This window comes from Notamacropus eugenii, chromosome 6 (genome assembly GCF_028372415.1).
Source record: "Notamacropus eugenii isolate mMacEug1 chromosome 6, mMacEug1.pri_v2, whole genome shotgun sequence".
Taxonomy (NCBI): Eukaryota; Metazoa; Chordata; class Mammalia; order Diprotodontia; family Macropodidae; genus Notamacropus; species Notamacropus eugenii.
The window spans coordinates 53,467,831-53,491,992 of record NC_092877.1 but is presented as its reverse complement, the minus strand read 5'-3'; the positions used below and the strand labels follow the sequence as shown (position 1 = coordinate 53,491,992).

At 40.2% G+C, this 24,162-nt stretch overlaps 1 protein-coding gene across 2 annotated transcripts in view; it reads right to left on the bottom strand.

The window, feature by feature from the left end:
* Window positions 1-148: 148 nt before the first annotated feature.
* HTT (huntingtin) overlaps window positions 149-24,162 on the bottom strand; it is a 220,444-nt gene continuing 196,430 nt past the window's right edge. For both annotated transcript variants that reach the window (XM_072620070.1, XM_072620071.1), the window contains 10 exons: window positions 21,301-21,431; window positions 21,020-21,149; window positions 19,596-19,751; window positions 15,096-15,286; window positions 11,095-11,209; window positions 10,655-10,868; window positions 9,230-9,335; window positions 5,371-5,533; window positions 4,364-4,524; window positions 149-3,309 (listed from right to left, as the gene is read on the bottom strand). In XM_072620070.1, the coding sequence (XP_072476171.1) occupies window positions 3,096-3,309; window positions 4,364-4,524; window positions 5,371-5,533; window positions 9,230-9,335; window positions 10,655-10,868; window positions 11,095-11,209; window positions 15,096-15,286; window positions 19,596-19,751; window positions 21,020-21,149; window positions 21,301-21,431 (1,581 nt within the window). In that variant the 3' untranslated portion in view covers window positions 149-3,095. The remainder of the gene's footprint in view (window positions 3,310-4,363; window positions 4,525-5,370; window positions 5,534-9,229; window positions 9,336-10,654; window positions 10,869-11,094; window positions 11,210-15,095; window positions 15,287-19,595; window positions 19,752-21,019; window positions 21,150-21,300; window positions 21,432-24,162) is intronic.

Below are 24,162 nucleotides of genomic sequence, written 5' to 3'. Positions count from 1 at the left end.
TCTTCCCATGGACTTAAACCATAGAGTTAAGCGTCTTTCTGCTGGTGTTTTTAGTGCTACCAGTGAAAACAATGGTTCAAGAACCAGTGTGAATGATCTTATTCTTAATTCTGTCAGAAAAGAAAAAAAAAGACAAAGTCAATTACTATCCAGAATGGGCACATATAATTTTAATTCCAGTTGGGGGAAAAGTTCTAAATTGCATGTACTTCAAAAATAACCAAAGCTATTATGGGAGAATTTAAATATTTAAGTCACTATGAATGTTAAATTCTATACTTTTTAAATGAGAAAGCAGTGACCAAAGGTGAAGGGTTCCAAAGCCTTCTTTCCTAGAACTTTGCCAATATTCATAATTATTATGACTTTTCACAACCACTTAACATTGGCTTTTTATGGGGAAAGCACGTCTGCCAAGTGGGAGACCAAAACTAACAGGGGAGAAGTTATTTCCCTGCCTTAGGGGTTGCTGTTAAAATTAAAAGGGGGAAAAACCCAACAACCCCACACACAATACTTAATAGGGTCCCCTGCAAAACCATGCACCTCCATCATTCTCTACTGTTACCACACACAGAAAAACATCATGAGTCTTGATTTGATAAAGATGTTTCCCCATGAAGGGAAAAGCCTGATATTAACCACTAGATGGGTTTCTCTTTTTGGACCCTTAAAGGAAGAGAAGTTTCCCTCCTTCAAATGTCAAAACAGGCTAAGGGGCAGCTAGTAACACTCACGTACCAAACAGAAGGGGGGGGGCTCTTCTCATAGGGAAGAGACTGAAGGGAGGATACTACCCAGGGCTCAATTTTGTAGGTTTCTGAGACAGTTTCAGTCTGAACCTCTCTCAGTTTATAAAAACACAGAGCTTGTAAGCAGAGCCCCTTATATGGGTCTAGAAACCTACTAAATGTTGTTTCAGCATATATTACTATGAGGTTAACTAAAAACAAGGTGCTCCAAGTAAGATTTTCTTTTCCCCCCAAACTCAGGAAAACAGATTATGATACTACTTCCATTTACATTGTCAAACATATAAAAGAACTGATTGGGGCCTGGGGCTTAGGACAAAACTCACTACCACAGCAGGAATGAGGAGCAGCAGCCATGAAGAACATACTTTGCCTCAAATGGAGGAAAAATCAGTATACTCTTCATCAATCAAATACACCACTGATCTTTACAAATAAAAACAACAGCAATAAAAAACACACCACAACTCCAAACCTGCAACTCTCTGCCAAATCAGTAAATCTATTTCGAGTCACTTTGAATAAAATGACATGGCTATTAACAGCCATGAAGAGAAATCTGGTCCATGTAACAGATCAAGAAATGGAATTCTCCTAATAAGCAGTCAGACTGATCACCTTCCCAAGCCCCAAAATCTCAGATCACTTATGAACAATTACTGTGTCCAGTCTTTGGGGATACACCTCTTTGGCTCATGGCTTTGGTGCTGGCTTTTAATAGAATCCAAACCCCTACCTTACTCCTCAAACTACACGAAACAAAATGAGAATATACCTGTGGGTTACATCTGAAATAGATGTTGATGATAGGAAGTAGTACAGAAAACAAGAAAGTCTGCTCCTTCCCTACAGGTACTCAGAAAAAGTGTAATGAAGGGTTAAAGCAAGGACACTAGGAAACAAGACAGACCTATCCTAAATAAGTGAGACTGCCTAGATACTAGTGGGGTCCTTGTGGGTACCCACACCCTGCGATGGAAAACAGATGGCTAATTAAGTAATCAAATCTAATATAAGAGGCAAAGATCCAAAACTGAGTGTGCCTGAACTGTTAACTCAATGGACCAAGGAAGCTACTTCTTGGCCTAAGATAACAGCTGCACCTACCTAGATGGACATTTGCCACCACTATTAAACAATAACAGAGCAAGTTCAGTTACTAGGAGGCTGGGGAGTTTATGAAATCATCTTTGCCTAAAGAAAACTGGGTCAGAGGAAAACATCAAGATCAGCTGCTATGTACCAAAAAAGTTTCATTAAGCTCTGATACTTCTTGTGTGTGTTTTCATGAACTGTGGAGAAAATGATTTTACATGATTTGAATGCAGTGCTCTGAACACAAATTCAGAGGTTCCAGTTGTAACAACATAGAAAGCAAGTGACAAGTTGAACTAAAATGTGACTTGAATGTTAGGATGGGTAGAAAATGAAAGGGAGAAGATGCATTCAGGGAGAAAGCAGGGACGATACAGGAGCAGTAAAGACATTCAGTCAAGTGGCTTCTGATCATTTCAAAGTACAGCACATCATGCAGTACAGATTTTACAATTGTACATACTTTTTACATGGATATAGAAATATTTACGTTAAAATTAATCTCTTTACTGATATACTCAAATTTTAAATCCTGAGAAGAAAAAAGGAAAAAATAAATCATGGCTGTGTGTGGGCCAGATCCCTTTCCCTTAATACCCCCCCCCCCCCCCCCCCACCACACTACAGTCCACCGAAGTCCAAGAGATGGGGATTAATTACATGCTGGGAGTGTTAATCATGGAAATGGGATTTCCTTTTCCTTTCTGCTTGAGAGAGACATTAGGAAACACTTTCTAAAGCTTGATTATACCAGATAATAGCTACATAAAAATGTGAAAGTGTCCAGTGTCAATAACCTGCACGAAGGAAGTATTTTGTCAAAGAATCAGGATCAGTTGCAACCCAGTGACAATGAACAGGTTGAACACTTAGAAAAATATATAAACACCTGGTTACTTTGCATTTAGTACTAGCCCATATCATACAGAGTTAACAAAAACAGCTGTTGTGGCTTTGCTTTTTGTTTTTGTAAAAACTCAGTCTCAAATCCCAAAATTACCCGAGGTGTGTGAACGATGTCCCTTTAGCATGGCCACCCCATTGCAAACAAGCACTTTTGTTACAGTGTAAAAGAGATGCAGACACAGGCATGGGAGAATCATGAAACCCACAAATCCACTTTTTTTGCTCGACCTGTCCCCAGCTCCCATCCAGGGTGAAATCAGGGGTCCTCATGTTTTGCCTTGTGTCCACATCGGACTCCAGCCCAAGCTGCCAATCCCCGCAAGGTCCAGCTCCGTGGAACTTTCAACATGTTGCAATCTTGTGGACATTTTGCAAACAAGTCAGCAGTCGGTGGTAGGGATTTCCTGGAGATGCTACCACCTCAAACACAGACTGAAAGGCCCTGCGATCTAGCTCCTCATCTATTTGGTGTCTGTAAAAGTCTATGGCCACCAGACAGAAAAGATTAATGTCCACTTGTTCCGACTTCCCCATCCTGCTGATGATGTGTGGAAGGCTGGGAAAGGAGTTAAGGGCATATTATTGGGAAAAAAAGAAAAATAATGCTAAGGTTTAAAGTTTGGCATTCTCCACCTACTGGGATTCTTTTCCAACCCTAAGAGGCTAAAAGTGGGATTCCCTCAGGCAGTAGACTCTGCAGGGAAATGTCAGCTAATCAAACATAAGGAAAACATATCCAATGAAGAAATGTATTTAGAAGGCAAGAAGTTCAACCCAAGCTAAGCTGAAAAATCTACATCTCTTTCCTCATAAAAGAAACTCAGGGCCCTTTGAACCTTCTTGTTGACTCCTACAGTTAGTGACCAGTAGGGCATGATGAGACAGGGCCTCTGAGGGAGCTAGCAAAGGAAATGTGAGCCCGAGCTAAGCCGGGACAAGTTCCCATTGGGAGATGACTTACCAAGGCCCGTCTTCCCTCCGCAGAGCTTCCTCTCGGTGCTCTGACTTTTCCGTGTGTAATGTGTGCTGGGCAGTGCCATGGCCTCACTCCGTTAGCTACTTCAGTGGCTCTGGGTGATGTCACCCTGTCATCGCTAGAGCAGCTGAACTACTTTAAGGCTATTGTGGTTTGTCTGAGGGGGAAGGTTGCCAGAAGTATGACTTTGGCTTTTAGGGTGGGAATTCCAGCAAATACTCTTTTCTTGGCATCTTAGCCAAGAAAGTGGAATGGGGCACGTTGACAACAAAAATAATGAAAAGCAGCATCAGTTTAAAAAAACCCCACTATCCATTGGAAATGTCTTCAGAGACTAGAGCCTTAAAACCTGCTTCAAAATTGGTATTCCTTTCAATAAAACAATCCTAAGTGCTCTTTCCTCACATTTATCTTATTAACAAAAAACAACAACAAGAAATCAACATCTTCAAAATGAATGCAAGTTTCCCTTTGGCCTGGGAGATGGGGGGTTGAGGGTATGGGGAGAGGAGGAGATTAAATTCTAATGATCTAGTCCTCTGAAAACCTACCCTTGGAAAAAAAAACAAGAATGTGTGTTTCAAACAAGAAACAGGAAGCTAATGACATGCTGTAGAGACCAAGCAGAGGATACATTGCTGAAACCCACTGACTAGTGGATGCACTGACGAAAAAACAGGAGAGACTCCACATAGCCATTGCAACCGGGGTCCTCTGAGTGAAGTTTGAGAGAGACAGCATCACCCAATCTCGAACCATAGATGATTGTCCTGTGGTATGCAACGTCTGAAATACCTGAAAAACAACGTATCCAATATGTTTCAGGGGGAAACTGAAGTCTTTACAACAAAGGAAGAGAAAATACTTAAAAAGATACCTGTTGAAATATAGCCAAGTTTTTGAAAAAGGCCTGGTAGGATCAGGTACACAATACACAGGAAAAACAAGCACAGTAATCTACTGTTTGATAAACCTAAAGATTCTAGCTATTGGGACAAGAAGTCACTATTTAACCGGAAAAACCGGAAAGGAATCTGGTAGAAACTAGACATAGACCAATATCTAACACCATATATCAAAATGAGCTCAAATGATTTAGACATAAAAATAAATGACATGAAAACTGAATTTAAAAAAAGGTCTGTTAGAACGGACTGAATGGACTCTTGCTAAATTGCTAAGTCTAATGACTCAGATTGACTTAATATCATTTCAGTACTTCCAGAACACATAATTTAATTATTATGGGGGGAGGCAGTTTTCCTCCACTGATCCAGATGATAGCCCTTTCCATATTCAAGCATTTCTTGGGCCAAAGAATTCATTCCTTGGTGGCCAATTCTCTAAAGATGAGCCCCTTTATATTTAGCTAAGTTGATCTTTGTAAGACAGATATATTATGAAGCTTTTTTGGCTTGGTAGTAGTACTACCAGAGTTTGTACTCTACTGGCTTAGCTTTTGAGAACTCCAGGTCACCACAGCACAGACCTCAAGGTTTATTTCACATGAATGGAAAATGGACTAAAATATGAAAACAGCTTTCTAGAAAATTTACCAGGACAATATAAGGCACTTATATCTTAAAGCTATTTTTCAAGATAACCTAAATTTTGTGCTTGTGAAAACCAACTAAGAACTACCTTATATACAACAGTTGCCATGAATTGTGGGTATGGCTGCTGGTTTGATAGAAACTCTCCAATAACTTTGTTCATTACATCCTGGGGAGGGAAGAAATCATCTAGAAACTGAGGAAGGATCCGTGCCACCACTCTGGCTTCACAGGGAAATCCTTTCCTGATCCTAAATGAAGGAAGAGAAGAGATGTCAGAATTGTATAGAGGAACCAAGATTTAACCAGAAGACTCATCTTTAGAATATGACGCACTCTTGCTCCCTGAATCAGCCTGTAACCTGCAGAGCTCCCACAACAGACATAGTTCAACTCCTCAGTTTTCCATCAGTGGAGGAAACTCCTCTGACAGATTCTCTGCAACTTCACAATCTCAGAAAATCTGACCTCGCTCTGAGAGGCTGAATCACTTGTCCAGGGTCAGAGGTGGGGCTGGTCATGATACCTCTACTAGGAGCTATCGTATATACTATGAGCAGTATTAATTAGATGTTTTATTTCTGGCAAAAATTACTAACAAGTATATTTAATAAAAATCAAATACCTGTTCTTACCTCGAAGTGCTCTTCCCCTAAATCTCTACTACTGAAATACTACTCATCCTACTCATTCAAGGCCCAGCTCAAATACTGCCCCTACCAGAAAGGATTTCCAAATCCCCCAAAGCAGAGTGATCTCTACTACCTAAGAACCCTCCACTGAATCTATCCAATGGAGCTATCATACTCTGTATTAAATTACTTGTGCACAGTCCCTACCTCTAAATACTTGACTGGGAGTAGTTAGAAAGTAGGGCAGTGTTCTATTTCTTTTTGCATTACCCACAGTGCACAGGAAGGTCCTGCATGCAATAGGTGCTTTTAAAAAATGAGTGAATAAATCAATGAATCAATTGCAGTGAGTTATCCCCAGCAACTGTACAAATGGGAACAATAGGAAAGGTTAGGAACCCCTGACCCCTTCGGAATGGTCGGAAAGAAAGACTAAGCGGCATTATTTCAGCTTCTCCCTCTGACTTTGACAGGACTACAGCTGAACTACCCAACAAAGGCAGCTGCCTGCTTTAGAAATCCAAATATCCTGATGGCCACTCTAAGGAAATTCTTCCAGAGTGTCCCAGTTAAGTTTGAAAAGTAGTTCTAACATCTAATCTACATCTTAAGCATACGTTCTACCCCCAGCTTAGGCAGACCCCAAGACAAAAAACCTCACCTGCTCAATGAATACTCATTCCTTCATCTACTTGAAAACATCCAGAGAATTTAATTTTGTTTTCCCAGCAGTATCTATATTTATGGCACATGCTAAAACTATAAAGCTGAAGAAAGTGTCCACCACAAAGCTGGGTATGGGACATTTCCACATGTGATGATTTAGGAAGTAAATACACACACACACACACACACACACACACACACACGAGTCATCTGCTAATGCATTTCTCATATTATGTTCTGTAGAACCCATTACATGAAAAAAAGCTGGTATCAGTAAACTTTTTCCATCCAAAATATTAACTATGAAATTACTTATGAATCAATACTACATGCAACAACTTTCTTCAAGGAAACTAGGCTTAATTTCCTATTTCAACTCCTGCCTTTCCTGGGGGTCTTCATACTCAGAAAGTCCTAGACCAGCAAGTCTAAGCTCCAGATGTATTCTGAGGTGACTACTTTGAAAAGAGTGCAAACTTCCGAAAATATATTCACTTCCCTCTAGGCTATTGGGAAAGTCAACAATGTAATTATCCATTTTTTTGTTTAGCTGAATATTAAGCTGAAAAAAGTTAAATATCAAGCAGTCATCACACAAGAGAAATATGGTAATGTCTTCCTAAATGCATGTTTTTAAATTAACATAAAATCACAGAACTCAGGAACTAGAACGAATATTAAGATCATCTACTCCAACTCCTTTGTTTCAGTGATGATGAACCTAAGGCCCAGAGAGAGGAAGGGCCTCAAAATCACACAGTGAATTAGTTAGGACAGAGCTGGGATCAGTATTTACGTTTCCTAATTCCCAGATGCTCATTCCATCACTCTCTGTTTAGTGACACTAAAAACACTGGCTAAAGCCATTTCTGGGAATTTGTCATAGGCAAAGGACATCAAGGTGGCAACAGTCCTCATTGGTGAATAATGTATCTTGTCTCAAGGAAGACAAAGCAACAAACACACAAAGGGAGATTATCCTTCATCCTCTTGCCCCAGCTACACCCTCATCTTTCTGGTTTTTAAAAAAAAAAAAAAGAGAGAGAAAAAAAAAGAAAAAAAAAGATTCAGGTTTAGGCCCTAATATATACTGGTGCATTCCTTGACTACTCCTTCACTTCCAGACTTTAATAAATGCTTATAAAGATTTATCTTTCAGGGCTCTACAATCCAGTGTGGGTCCATTAAAGTAGAGCTAAGGAATGAGCAGAAGAGAGCAGTCCAGAGAAACAGAATGAAGTCTTCTAGGAGGTTCAATTTCCCCGGCAAACTTCAAGTTATTTAATGTTGTCAATAGAAATGTTCTGTACTAATCTGGTTATTTACCTAGATAATATTCTGATTTCCCTCCAATATGACCAGAACACATCTGGAGAGTGTGAACAATTCTACAGTAACCTGAAGAACATCAGGCTTCTGTCAATTTTGTAAAATTCATCATCAAGAAACTACTGAATTTGTAGGATCAGTTATTTCTTTCAAGGTAGTAGAAAGAGTAGCAGACATGGGATCTTTGGAGTCAAAAGTACTTGAACTAAAATCCTAGCTCTGCCAATTAATACCTGTGTGACCTTGGAACAATTTCCTTATCTGTGCAAAAAAGGGACTCATTCTATCTCTAAATGGCATGACACAGGACTATGCTCAATGGAGGGCAATGGTGACTTGAAAATGTTAGTGGAGGTCACAGCGTTGGCACACTAGGGCCCTTTCGAATAAAATCTAAAATCTTTAAAACCAAGAATAATAACTCAAGTGCACACAGGTACCATTACCACTATCTAATAAAGACTTCTGATAGACCTTTCCAATAATAACTTGAATTCCTAGAGCACTTTAAAGTTTACAAAGAGCTTTCTTCACAAGAGTCCTTGGAAGTACCTAGTACAAGGGTTACTATGCCCATCAGAGAGGTGAGGAAACTAAGTCAGAAAGCTTTCATGAAGTACCTGACCCAAAGTCAAAAGGCCAATGAACAATGGACATGGAATGTGGATGAACCTTGGTCTTTGAATTTTCCACCCAGCACACATTCCATTACATAATGAATGACATCTTCTCATTCTCCTCAAAAGTTCAACTGCATTTCCAGCTTGACTCTTTAGAAAATGTACAGCAACAGAAAAAAAAAATACATGGTTTAGACTCTAGGCTGCTGATGGAGTCTGGTTTTTCTTCTTAGGAAACAGAAATATTTAACCAATATTTTTATTATTGGAAAGAGTTCCAGTACAATGTCCATGGTATTCTCTATGAGTTTCAGCATGGTGTCACTTTAGGATGCTACCCAATTATGGGGTACAAATTCTCTCACTATGAATGATGCAATGATTGCTCAGCATCACCCTACAATCAATTTAAGACACTAGTCATAAAGTCTATTTTGGTGACACCTTGACTGGTGGGGATTTCCTCCTATGAATTGCCTCTAGAGCTGGCCTGTAGACCAAGAGTTCTATGACAGAGAGGAAGGTCACGGTGGGTGGTCATAAGAACATTAGTGACTAATCAGGATACAAATGGGAAATAGAAGCATTATTACCACACAAGTGCTAATGAGAAGAATAAATACGTTCAAATGCCATTGTTCCTTAGCCTTTAAGGGTAAAAGATGGATTAAGGGGGAAAATCCAGATTATGATGACTTACCTATCAAAGAGAACAGATACCCGTTCCATTGCAACAATAACTGACTCACTGTCTGGGGCAGTGGGGTTGGGGTCTGAGGTCCTGCCAGGGCTGATTTTCTCCTTTCCTGGAACAAAATCATTCAAGAGAAAGTTCAATTAATAAGAAAAAACAGACTTGCCTATATGACCTTCTACACAGAAACTTATTAAATCAAACTTATTAAATGAACTCAGATCAAGTGACTGAGAACGTGAAAAACTTCACACAAACTAACACATGTGGGGCAACTCCAGTGTTTAAATGCATTCTTTTATTTGCTCCTCACAACAATGGTGAGGCAGGTATAGAATGCAGGATTTTTTTTTTTCCACAAATGAAAGAACTATAGTCTGAAGAACTCAGCTAGGAAGTATCAGTGTTAAGACTTAAACTGAGATCACAAGAGCAAAGAATTTCAGCATTTCAAGTCTTCTGGTTCCAGCCAGCATTCTTTCATCTAATCAGTGTAGAATCACAACGAGGAACAATGTCCTCCCCAAATAGCACAGGTTCTCATGTTCTCATAGTTTTCCTCAACTTCCGTTGTTTATGAGAAAAAGGGACAGGAGGTACCTTTGATGAACATAAGGAATGAAATGGTAATGAATTTGTCTTCATTCTGGGTTATTGGGCACAAAAGTAATTATATGCTTCAAGATTTATTTTTCCTTTCTCCACATTCGATTAAAAAAAGAGAGATAACTTAGTTCATCAACGACTGAGCAGTAAAGTGTCACACTAAGAGCAATCACAAGAATTTCTGGTTGGCTAAGACTGTAGAACTAAAAACAAACAAGCTTCTACAAACCAGCTTGGTCTAGAGGTACTAGGTAGGCCAGTACCATTGGGGAAGGGAGGGTGAGTATTCTGATTTAAAATGTTACTTATTCTCTCTGAGATCAGGAAGGGATCAAGCACACCATAGAGTGGGGTCTAGTCCTAGGAAAACACAGGCCCAGGCAGACCTCAGGAAAAGTTAGCTGAAGAGTAGCTTGGGAAGGTTAAGTACCACCCTGTCTGTACTATGTAGTTTTCTTTTATATATACTTTCAGTTCCCTGAAACTTTACTCTAGATATTTATTATTACCCTTTCTCCTTGTAAACGAATCCATGAAGTTGCACTAAATCCAAACATCAAGTTAAGTTAGCAGCAGAAGGGAGAAAGGTAATCACTGATCATGTATGGTAGATCTCTGTATCCAGGAAGAGAAAAAAGATTGGGGACCAAAGAAATCAGAAGTCAGGCATTCAGGTTGGGGCTTTAAGGATCAGTAAAGTTTAAAAAAGAGTAAAAAAGAAACCCCTTCAGCTCTGAGGGTCACTTCTAAGAATAAGCAAAATTCCTAGAAATCTCTCTTACTTCAATAGACATTAATCATGTAAGTTCATCATGAACTCCACACCTGTATACATGCAAGTTAACATCAAGCCCAGGGCTGCCATAGCTCGGTGAGGACTGTGCACATTCACTCGATCAACGCTGAGCTTAACTAAGGACTCTCCATCCAGCCTGGAGAGTTGCTCTGAAAGAAGAAGTCGTTCTAAACCTCTCAGGACGCAATGGTAAATAATGGCTGGAGTGGATTCTTCACTGGCAGAGAGCATCACCCCACACATCTGAAACAACAGGAAGAAAGGCTTTCAGGAAACAGTCAACACCCTCTCAATTTGGCTTCCTGTTAATGCTTCTTTCCCAATTTGACAGGAACACAAAATAAAATTCATACATGATATAACTAACAAAAACAGTTGCTAGGAAAGAAAATAAAGAGGTTATTCTACATATTGAATTCTCCTGAAAGAAGTGTTCTCTTAAAGCTTTGGCTACCCAGTCTCAGCTTACCTGTATTACTGCAGCAGAAAACTCTGGACCTACATCCAGGGGATAATTCTCCATAAGGTAGAAGGCAGCAGCACAGGTCACCAGAACATGCTGCTGGCTGTGCAGATTCACACAACTGCAAACACCAATCAGATAGGCAACTGTTAAACTGGGGGTAAGATCCACTTTCTCTGTGACAAAAACTCAGGATAAACATCTAAATATACCTACAATTCTAAAAGGGCCACTCATTCAGAATAACTGCAATTTTGACAGTTTCATCAGAGTGTGAGAAATGCTTTTGAGAAGCATTACCAACAACAAAAGTGTGTCAAAGGATTTTTACACATGCACAAACCCACCTGTATACATACTTATGTTTTATCACACGACTCCCTATTCAAGAACATACCATGCATTCTTTGTGCACTGAACCACAACTCCCCAGTCTGGCACTGTCAATCAGTAGGTCTTTGTCATCGTCATTTAGGTTGCCCACTTCCCTAAGGTTTCAAGCCTTATCTCCCCCAAAGCTGCCAACCCTCTAATTCAGTTAGCCTCACCTCCCCTGTTCCCTAAAACACCAAACTTACTCCTTCCTCTGAGGCTCAAAGCATGTGGTTTTCTTTGTCTGGAGCCTTCTCTTTTTCCGTCTTTGGCCCATAAAAAGCCTTCAGGGCACCATAAAAGTGTTTTGGATTGTTACTATCAGCATAAAACTGAATTTAATCTGCCTTCTTACTGAGCCAAGAATACTATATCTAAGTTTCACGTGTACTTTATTTTTGATGGAGTTAAATGCTACCTTCTTAGAGATGGATGAACTATCCTGTTGGTCAACCCTGTGGAGTTCTCATTTTTCATTTAGCAGCTTCTGAATTTCCCCATGATATTTGTCAAATCCATCTTGGTATTTTGCAAGTATTGTGACCAGATAAGTAAATGCCTTCCTCTACACCAAATCTCTAAAAGCTGCCCACTCCCTTTCTGCTCCAGTGCTGCCGACTGTGTGTGGGTTTAGCTTTTCCTACAAGCTAGCAATGGACTGCTCCCACTCAGGGAAGTGCTCTAACCTGCTGACATTAAGTCTTCTGGTAGTCCTCTCACTCCTGATGAATGGGAATATTTAGCTCAGAGAGGATAAGTCTATGATCACTGCAGCGCTCTCTGCCACACATCACCTTCATTACTCTCACAGCCTATCTCTTTTCCTTATAATGACACAGTCTATTAAACACCAGTACTTGCAATGAGGATGCATCCATGAAGTTTTATTGCATTTAGGTAAATGGGACACAGTGTTGGTGATGAGGTTATGAGATGTACATGTCTTCAGTAGTAAGTGACCACTGCTGCTGCTGTTTCCAGCTCCATTCCTCTCAAGAACTCACTGCCATGTCTAGTAGTCTATGTCTACTCTTGCATTAAAGTCATCCAGAATCATAAGCTTGTCTTCTTTCAGCACACGATGTTGAGGGTCTTCCATCTCATCATGGTTTTTTTTTCCTCCCATCTCATCATGGTTTATCGTGGTGGCAGTATGGCAAGGTGCTTTCCTCCAAGTGGCACTCACATATCTTTTGGCAGGCATACACGCCTGTTAACTAGATTAGTTTTGATTGCAAAACCTATGCCAGCTCCACAGTGCTCCCCTTCACTGTGGTCACTCCAGAAAAATGTGTATCCAGCTCCGATTGCAGTAAGCTAGCCCTCATCTGCCAGCCTTGTTTCACTCAGGGCTGTTATTTGGATGTGAAATCTGCTAAGTTCTCTTGCAACAAGAGCTATTTCATGTTGTCCACAAGAGTGTGCATATTCCATGTACCAATGGCGAGTGGAATCATCTTTGTAGAAGTTTTTGTTCGTTTTTTTGTGTTTTGACTTCAGGGTAGGATCCCTGCCTGCCATGGTAAGCAGGCCTGAGTTGGGTAAGCAGACAATTTTTAGGGCACCTTTTCTAGCCCTTTCCTCACACCAGGAGGTGAGCTGCTTAGACACCCGGGGGGCTGCCAAATCCCACTACTGTTTCCAGTGAGAACATGACCCTATGGCCTGGGCAACCTGAGTGCAGGGTTGTGACCACAGCTCCCAGTGTATCTGCATGTGCTGCTTCATCACTTGCCTGTTACCACAGTACTCTGAGATAGATAAAAATGGTAAAATGGTATGGGTGATATCTTTTGATTTCTGCAAAAATTTGATTTAAGTGAGGCAGAGTTGCACAAAATCACTGGTCTCACTCTCTCTTCCAGAGCCATCACAGTCCAGTGACAAGAGGAAGTCAAGACGACTGGTGATGGCTGAGGATGTGGTGGATGACCTTGGTGTCTTTGATGTCTAACCAAGTTTTAAGAACTCCATAGGGTCTACCTCAGTTGCCTTCAAGGCCATTGGAGCAAACTGTTCTCATCCACCCATTCTACCAGAGGAAATGTTCACATGCTTGGGATAGACACCCCTAACTCGATGACAGATCTGAGGCCCACTAGTTACCCTCAACACAGTTAGCCCATCTGCCAAGATGGTTTACCAGGGTGTGGCTACTGCTTATGCTACAGCTTCTTGGAGTCACAGGTGAGTCAGGTGGACACCAAAGGTGGAAAGCAGCTCCCTGAACACACCCTACACAACCAACCTCCCCACCAACTGACTTAAAATTAAATAACCACAATGGCAAAAGTTATACTCCAGAAGATGAGGTGAGCACAGGTCCTTGTTTTCCTGATTTGGTTAGGCAGAACTGGTGGCAATGTCTCTCAAGACTTTTGACATTTTTAATAATCTCACTTATTTTCCATAACTGAGAGTTTATTTATTCCATAAACTTGGGATCATGTTGTTTGCACTCCCTGTGACAGAGAGCTGTAAAGTTCAATTAAAATAGTGGGGTGTCACGCCTGTAACTTGAACCCTTCCTTCCTCATCACTTTGAAGTTCACCTGTTCGTCCTCTGTGCAAGCATCACATGGTGGTCAAAGCACTTAAGACCTTCTTTGTCTAGTTGATCACAGCTTTGCCTCTAGCAAAAATAAGGTTTATTCTCTCTGATGGTATAGTTAGTTTAATTTTGCCATTGTCTTCAGCTTAAAAGAGTAGCTACAGTTAATGTTTTAACCTTACAAAAAGGGTTCTTGTTGGCCAAGGTGTACCTGAGTAAGTTAGTCTCTTTGAAGGGTCATGGAAACATGTGGCATTGTAGCTACAAGTAATACCAGCCAGAAAATAAGTGAGAGTATTAAAAATGTCAAAAGTCTTGAGAGATATTGCCACCAGTTCTGCCTAACCAAATCAGGAAAACAGGGACCTGTGCTCACCTCATCTTCTGGAGTGTGACTTTTGCCACTGTGGTTATTTAATTTTAAGTCAATTGGCGGGGGTTGGGGGAGGAAGAGGGGTTGGCTGTGTAGGGTGTGTTCAGTGAGCTGCTTTCCACCTTTGGTGTCCACCTGACTCACCTGTGACTCCAAGAAGTTGTAACATATGCAGTAGATGGCAGATGGGCTAACTGTGCTGAGGGTGACTAGCAGGCCTCAGATCTGTCATCGAGTTAGGGGTGTCTATCCCAAGCATGTGAATATTTCCTCTGGGGGAATGGATGGATGAGAACAGTTTATGAGTGTGGAACTGATGCCGAGACAGGCTTACCAAGAGAAATTCTTCTTCCCTGATTTCAGCCTGCATTTCCAAACTGAAGCAATCCATTTATCCAAGCAAAAGAATATCAACTTACAATTTTTGAAATGCTCTAGTTTCTTCTACCTAATTCATTGGGAGACAGAGTGGCAAAGTGGGAAGACTTGAATCATGGCCCTGTCTAGTCTTCCTTCAGCCTTTGATTCCTATACTTCCTCTCTTAAGAGTTACAGGGAAAGTGCTTTACAAGTTATCAAGCCTCCATTTAAAAACGACAGCACACTCTATAAACTAGCTTGGAATTAGAAGGGCATGTGTAACCTACTTTCCTACCAAAAATGTCTCCCACAGCTAGAAGGGACCTGAATGGATTCCCTCAAGTAACTTACTGAGCAATTCCTCTGAGATTAGAAAGGAGGTAATCGCTGATAATTGGAATGAGCTGTTTTGCTGTTTCATCAAGGAGGTCGCATTCGAGCACATAGAGGATGCCATGCAGTGCTCCAATCTTGCTTGGCAAATGGGTGCTTCGGAGAGTGGTCTCCAACAGCCTGCTCACTGGCTCAGCCACAGCTTTATCCTGGAACACAGGAAAACAACAGAGAATGTCACAGTGGATTGAGTCCCCATTCTAAAGCCTCATATCAACTGCAGGGGAGCTTAGATAGGGGACATGTGCCACCTAAAAATATAGAATCCAGAAAGGGGAACTGACAGATCAGTTTATAGAACTAAGTGTACTTATCATCTCCCAAGGTACCATAAAATACTGCAAGTAGAAAGCCAGACATAAATTAGTAAAATGTTTCTTTAATAAGGGCTTTTTTCCTATCATCAAGAAATTCCTTCTAGATTAGAGGTTGTTAACCTGAGATCCATGAATTTAGGTTTTTAAAATGATCTTAATAACTATATTTTAGTATAATTGGTTTCTTTTGTAATAGTACATATCTTATTTTATGTATTTAAAGATATTATTATGAGAAGGAAACTATAGCCCTCTCCAGACAGCCAAGGGGGTCCATGACACAAAAGATTAGGAACCTTGACTCTAGAAGTTCACAGAAAATACAAAACACCTCCAGATTGCATAGAGTCAAAATCAGCAATCTTTCTGACCATTCTGGAAAGTCTACAAATGACAATTCTTGTATGTAACAATTATCTTCTTGTTTAATGAAAGATACTGATGGAAAAGGTCACGGTGTCAGAATCTTTTGCCTTATTAATCCCAAGGATAAAGATAGTATTTCTTTTTCCTCTTTTCTCTTGCCCCTGCACTCCATCCCCCAGCTCCTATGATAGTTTCAGACTCCATTGTGAACAATCGGTATCCTTTTTCTATAGTTTTTTTCACCTCTAAATCTATGATCTTAAGATGCATCCCTCAATTATGGGATGTTTATCCATAAAATGTTGTGAAGTAAATATTGCACAAATGCAGGGTAACAAAAAGACCCTACAAGTGATGTCTATCTCTAAGAAAGAACGTGTACACACATACATACACAAAATCAGTGGTCAAGGGATGATAAATCATCTTGTTTTAAGATTCTTTTGGTCAGTATGTTTTCTTTCACTTACTGACAAAGCTGCATTTGCCTAAGGGATATTTAGGCCTGGGCACAAAAAGTAATGACAATTAAATTTAATCTGTCAGCTGAAAGTCTCTGCAAAGAAAAAGGGCCCCCTTACTATTCTTAGTTGTTTTTATACGGCTCACAGAAGACCCAGAGGGTGGGCAACTTTGAGGAACTGTGGTTACAAATGAAAAGCTATTATCTTCATCTGTTTGTTCCCTAGATGACTTATAAAATCATTAGTGTGGCAAAGTAGCTACAAGGTATCTCAACCAGAAGATAAGTGAGGTAATAAAAAACTTCTGCTCAAAAGTCTTGAGATATATGCACACTAATTCTGCATAATACAGTAAAAGAAAATGAAGACATTTTTGTATTTGATACAAAAGTGATTTTGTATTTGATATGCTTCATCCCTTACAGAGAAAAGGATGAAAAAATATAAGCAAAGGGGTTTTCAACATTCACGATCCACACTTCACTAACAATTTCTGCAGCTGTCATGAAACAAGCGGGATCCAGGAGTAATAGGAGTCATTAAGAAAACAACACTACAGGGCCCTACTTTATTTAAAATTCCTATCTCTTGCAGAATTAAGATCAGGGTTTTGAAAGAAGTAGAAAAATATTTGTTGAATGAATGAATGAATGAAAGATTTTATACCTCTATTACTTTATCAATCCCATCAAGGCAGGAATTATATTTATCTATAATGCAATAAATATCAATTAAGGATTGACTCTGTGCAAAGCACCGTGATTCCCTGTACAAGGGAAGACAGGTTTAGTTGAGCCATAGTCCACAACTTCAAAGAGCTAATAGTATTAGGAGGGGAAGAAGACACATGAAAAGTTAATCACAACATGCAATATTCCACAAATCATTACAACAAAAGTCTGAGGGAAAAGGTTATCATTAACCAAGGAGAAATCAGGGAAGGCTTTCTAGAAGAAGGGGTATATCTGAGATGGACTTGATTCACCAGACAAAAATAGGGGTAGAAAGTGCCCCAAGCATCAGGAGCAGTTTGAATAGTGGTATCAGAGTCCAGTGCCTATTCTGGGGACAGAAAGCTGTCAAGTCTGAGTGCAAGACAGTCTATGAAGAAGAGCAATGTGGATTATGGCTGGAAAGGTAGCATCGCAGAGTTGGTGAAGGTGTCTGAATGCTAGTGAAAGGGGAGGAGTCTGAACCTTCATACTTTGTAACCCTTGGGCCTGGTTCAGTTGAATAAATAAGTGAATGTATTTCTTCCTGTCCTAATCAGTCTACATTCCATGAATACAATCACTCCCAGTGCCCAGCATACTGCAGTATACAGAGTAGGTAATTAATAATAGTTTGTGGAAGGAATTCTATAGGATGGCTCCAAGTTAACTTTTGAGCCTTCTCTCCCATAACTGTATTCCGCATATGCTACGTACCAAACAAAGTGAGCTACTCGACCATCAGCTCCTCCCTGCCCCTGCCCCATCACTTAAACTATTCCATTCCCAAGGGCTATCTTCCCATTTCCTTCCCTTTTCCCTATCACTCTGTTTTAATTCCATCCATCTGCTTCAAAGCCTAGGTCCAATACCATCTCCAAGAAGCCTTCTCAGATCCCTTCTAGCTAGAAATATCTCATTTCTTTCTCCGACCTGACACATCAACTCATCAGATTCACCTGGGTACTAGTTACTGTATGTTTATGGAACCTGGTTAGATACTGTATTCTCAGTTAGACTGCTTACATCATGGGGGCAGAGACCCATGTCTTCCTACCCTTTTTATCAATCCCATGACTAAGAAGGACACCAACTACAAAGTTGTGAATACAGCTTAATCTCTATGCTGATGGCAGGGACTAGACTAATTTCATCCTTTTTCAGTAATAAGTAGGGCACCACATATATGTTTTTTATGTATTCATTTAACAAATGTTTCATAAGGAGAAATATAGGCAAGAAAATGGATACAAATTGGAGCCTGAGTTATAAACAAGAAGCAGAATTGGGAAAAGCTTCAAAGGAGGAACAGCATGAATTTTATGACAAAGAGACACTGTAGCTTCTGGACTTGGAAAGCAGGAAGACAGGGCGAATACAGCCAAAGACTGGAATGTGGCCGGTCCAAAGAAGGAAAAGTGCTATCTGGGGCTGGCAATTATAAAACACAAAAAGGGATCTGGATCACATCAGGGAAAGAAGTGGAAGATTCAGTGGGTCCTATGAATCGTTAGGGCAGAAGATGAAGGAAAAGAGTCACCATGGGGTTGCCAGTTAAAAGAATAATGACGTGCAGACAGTCATGATGTAGAGAGAAGAAAGGTATGGGAAATTCTGACCTCCTAAGGCTTACTCAACACTTCTAAAGACTTTAAATTAGATGAAGTATGGAGAGGCCTAGATGGTATCCAAGGTCCCTTTGAGCTCTAGCATTCCACAGCTCTATGTACACTGTCAAGGATGCTTCTTCAAAGCATCTCAATGGGGGAGGAAATAAAAAGCTGAATTAGGAGTACTCCAGTGCTAGAGTAATCCTTGATTTTTTTTTCTCCATGAAGACAGGATTCCCGCATTGGGTGAGACTGATAGACTACGTAACCTCGGCAAATTCCTTTCAGCTCAAAAAGTCAATAATTCTGTGAAGACTGGAGAAATGATAAAATTAATTGAACTCATTTAAGGAGCATTTGTTCAGTCAGATCACACTTCCTAATTAAGGGTAACACTAATCACTCTCACACTGAAGTCCTGAATTATAAATAGCACAATATTAGGTAGTAATGGGAGGATCTTGTCTCTAATTCAACTCATTCTCTTCCTCCCCCACCCCCCCTTTACTCCACCTCTACTTTCCTAATTCTGTTGATGGAATCACAGCTTAAAACTTTAGAGACAGACTCAACTCTTCTGTCTCCACCCTCCATATCTAACAAACTGATTAAAACACAAATTTCCTCAATTTTACTCCCATCACCAAGTTCAGGCCTTACTTGTCTGGATTATAATAGCCTCCTAACTGGTCTATCTCTTCTCCAGTACATCTTTCACATGCTGCCTGAGTCATTTTCCTAATTCACAGCTCTGACCATATCACTCCTCTATTCAAAAGCCTTGAGTGGCTCCCTAGTACCTGCAGAACCCCTTAGCTCTTCAACTCTGCTTCTGGTTTGACTCCTGATCCTGGCAATGGGCAACTGACTCAGAACTTTTCTGCCATTATCAAACTAAGAAAGTTACCAAAGTGTTAGTAAATAAACTGAAGTTATTTCATATATTAAAAAATTTTTTAAAGTGCTGGCCCCAGAAATACTCATATCTTACCATGCCCAGAACAGCGGCTGCTTTACAAGTGGCTGGTACTAAATACTGAAGGAGAATTTCATCTTCAGAAGGATGCACCCTTCGAAGCTCGGTCAGTGTCAAGTACATCATCTCAAATTGATTCCTCTCTGTAAACAAGTCTGAGACTGCCAGGAGCTAGAGACGAACAGATAGCATTCCAACAGAGAGGGACACTTAGGTTATCAGGGACATAAAACAAGAGCTAAAAACACTGCCAGGGGGGATAGATGTTCAACTGTAATTGGTAACACAGAGGGAATAACACAGCCTGAGGGGTTTTGGGGTTTGAGAAATGAAATGAGAAAACTCCTGAAGCCCAAACTATTGTGATGTTTTTATTGTTATAAGAACTAGTAGGAAAACAGAAGAAAGAAGGCTGGATTGGAGTTAGGACTCCTGGGTTTGAAAACTGCCTCGGGCATTCTGAGTGATCTTGGACATTTCACGTCCTCTATGAGCCTCAATTTCTCCTCTGTAAAATGAGGTGATTGGGTTAACTGACTTCTAAATTTCCTTACAGTTCTAAATACTATACTCTGAAAAATAAGGATAATATGGGCACTGTTTCACAAGTACTTAGTAAACTAAAACGTGCTACGAAAATTGCTACTGTTTTTCAAATTATCTAAATTCATAATTCCTTGGCTGTTGATTGAAAGGTTAGAAAAATTTGTATTTTAGCTGTGGAAATACCACAAGGACAAAGGTAGTCAGCTTACTATTTATCAGGTGCAGGAAATCTCCCCCATGTGGACAGAGAATATACAGAAAGCTTCTAAAGCTTAAGATGACTCCAAAGCTCTCAATTTTTTTCAATCCTCTGATTACACCAAGGAGAAAGTCTCAATTGTACTAATGATATTTAATACACTCTTTTAGAACAATTGTACTAATAGTGCATAATGTTCTAGTTGTAGTAATGGTATTTCATAATTAGTACAGCATAATTTTTTAAAAAGGAGAAGAGGGAAGCCAATTAAAATGGGGAACAGAAGGTGACAAATATTCAAAACTACAGATTAAAAATCTTAAAATCAAGGCATTAACATTATTAATAGCAATAGCTATAGCAATACAAGTTAGAAAATGCTTTCACATGCTGGATTTCATTAGATGCACAGGATGGCCCTGGGGAGGGAGGCTTGGCAGGCATATATCACTCTCCTCATTTTACTCGGGAGAAAATGGAAGGTCAGTGAGGTTACATGGCTTTCCCAGAGTCACAACGTTAAGTGATCAAATACAGAAATGGAAATCTAACCAGCCTTCTCACTCCTGATCCAGAGCTCTTTCTACCAAATGAAAAGAGTGGGTTGGCTGCTCTTTTCAGTTTGGTTTTGGTTGCTGTTGCAGGGCAGGCAGAAGAGGGTGCCAGAGAGAATGTTCAGGAAAAGGGAACTTACAGATCTCACTACTTCACTGATCAGAATGACTGGGGTTCTTTTAGCTGAACTCGATGGGAGTATCCACTGACTGTACAATTCAAGCAAAAACTGCGAACAAGAATGTATATCAACTCCAGCGCGGTGTTTCCTGCAAAGAGTAAGCATCTAAGTATTCTCTCAAATTCTAAAATATGTTGCCAAGTCTTATTATGGGAGTTTATTTTTCTCCCAATAACGCACAAATGGATCTCCTGACAGTTTAAGAAAACTGATTAACAAAATAAAACTGTGTTGGAAACCTGGAGTTTATTGGAGATGTTGGGGGTGAAGAAGGGACAGGAAGGTCACCCTCCTCTTCTTCATCTTCATCCCATTCTTCTTCTCTCAGTGGGGTGATGTTATTTCCCAGCCACACAGAGTGTATAGAGACCTAAAAATATATAAAGCAACAACATGGAGAAATACTTTGTTTTCTTTTCCCCAGTACAAAAAAATTATGAAAAGCATTTAGGCAGAGCACTATGACATGCAGCTCAGCTCTGGAAGACACAAAATTTAGAAAAGATGTGGTCCCTACACTGTAGACCCCCTCAAGGCCCTACAATCTATTAGGGGGGAGGGGTAATGGCACCTAAACAAGTGATTAAAATGCATGATTTTATTTCATAGATATGGTGAAGAATTACAAAACAAAGCGAGGTGTGGAGGGGCTGGAACCAGAAAAGTTCATGGAAGAGGCAACATTTGGGTTAGGCTTTAAAAGATGGAGGATATCTGTGAGCAAAGGGGGAAAGAGAAAACGTTTTAGGCATAGAAAACATGAGCAAAGGCTTATAAATATCACTTTGGGGAATCAAAAACAATTAAAAGCAGAGTATCTTTTAAAAGATAATGACCTGAAGAATCAGCTTTTTAACTGTCTCACAAAGACCAGATTAGTTAAATGTCTGTAGCAGGCATCTTGTGCAGCCTGGGTGAAAGACAGAGATTGGTATTTTGCTCAAAATGACACATAATTTCTGCATAATTCTAGATCTTGGTTTTCAGAAATGTTCAAGGGGAGTCTAGGATGGAAAATATAGGACAAGATCACCACTTACAGGCCTCTGTAAAACACTGCCTTTTAAAACTTCAGCCTCATTCCTGTTTTCCCTCAGCTATAAGAAGTTACCAATAAAGAAGTAGCAGAAGAGGAGACACAAGTTTTTAAAGTCTCACGTCCCCCATTTGTAGTTACGCCAAAGATCCTCATGAATTCTGCTCCCCATCTAGTGATTTCCAGGGAGAATGAGCTAGCCAGAGGACAAACAAGAGGCTAAGGAATCCAAATGCCAGGCCTTTAGGCAAAAACAAGTGAAGAGGCAGAAACACACTCTGTGTCCTTAAGAGATGGCCCTCTACCTCCAGAGTTATGACACAGGTTATTTTGCATTACCTGCACTCTAATATCTATGGTAATTTGAAGTATTGAAGACAGTGGAAAAAGCAACGGGTGTCTGCTTTGAATGCAGAGGCCAAGGGAGAGAATATAATCTCAAATTCTCAAATGGAAAAAAATTCAGGTCACCTAATCTAACCTCCTACCCCAATGTGAGCAATGCTATGGTCATCCATCCTCTGGATGAATATTATCAGAAACAAAGGCCTCACTAATTAGTTACAATGTAATAAAACATTAAATGTTAGAAAATTAAACCTTATATTAAGCTGAGATCTCTGTTCTGTGCCCTAGAGTTGGACAGAATAAATAAATTTAATTCTTCCTTCCACATAATATTAATAGCTGATTGTCACAGAAGTGGTTTTTTGATGGCTACAGGGAGGAGGAGAAAGCATCCAACCATCCCTGAGAAGGTGAGGCAGTTTCTCCCTCAGAGGCCTCTCACTAGACAAAGATGATGCATTCTACCCACCACACCCCAAGACCATGGAGTTCCCAAAGGTCCTGGCTGGTGGATCAGGGAATACTAAGAAGGTGGTACCCCAGAGACATCTTCCCTCTCTCCTGTATCATCTCTGGTATAGCCCTGGTGCTATTCCCATTTAGGATCACCATTTTTACATTGACGTGGGCTCCCAGTGATGGCTAGAGAGCTAAGCCAGTCAAACTCAGTTTTACCAGCTGACAATTTATCACTCAGCCCCAGAACCCACGAAGGAATGAGCTGCTAATGTACTCAACAGGTATCCCATTGTATCACCTTTGCCCTCTTTCATCCCTCAATGCTCCTGGGCCCATGTCTCTGACCAATGAGCTCAAATCCTACTTCAGACACTAACTATCTGTGTGATCCTGGCAAGTCAGTTAACTGCTCTGTGCATCAATGCTCATCATAAAATGGGGACAACAACCCCATGTCACAGTTGGGAAGCATGGATGACAACATAAGAAATGCTCTGCAAACCTTCAAACATTACATGCATGCTAGCTATGGTTACCATTAGTCTCCTCTAAGCTCCAGGTGAGTGTAATTAGCAGTAGTAGACAGAAGCTGGCCATACAGTAAGACCATCTTACCTTTGCTGCCACCGCACCAGTCTGCTCTGACAGCTTGCTGAAGCTGCCATCTTTTTCATACAAGCTCCCTTGTAGCACACACAGGTTTGTACTCAGAGAATGGAAATTTAAACTGAAGAGCCAAACTTTGCAATTATCCCTGAGACATTCATCTCATTCATTTTAGGCTTCTTACAGAATTTTTTAAAAATGTTCATTCTTTTATTCATTGTATCAAGCAGAATCAGGAGTGGTAGTTGGAAGCTACAAAGACCAAATTAAGCTAACCACATCCCAACACACTACATAGTTTTAAAAAACTACTAATTTGAATCTTGAATTCTACACCACATATTTCTCCATCTTTTCCCTTGAGAATTTCAAGGCACACACTCAAATGCTTTGATGAATTCAAACTATCTAAGGTCTATGGATTTCAGTTCAGCAGTGTAGTAAATCTATTGGAAAAGCACATGAAGTTAGTTTGCTATGGATCTGTAAACCCAAGCTGACTTCACTGATATCTCTGCCAAATTCTAAGATATTTTTCTAACGATCTGTCAGTTTTGCCACAGGGACATTCAAGCTCACAAGTCTAGAGTTTCTAGAATCCTAAGCAGGGTGTGTATTTGTTTTTCTTTTGTTTTGTTGTTTTTTTTACAAC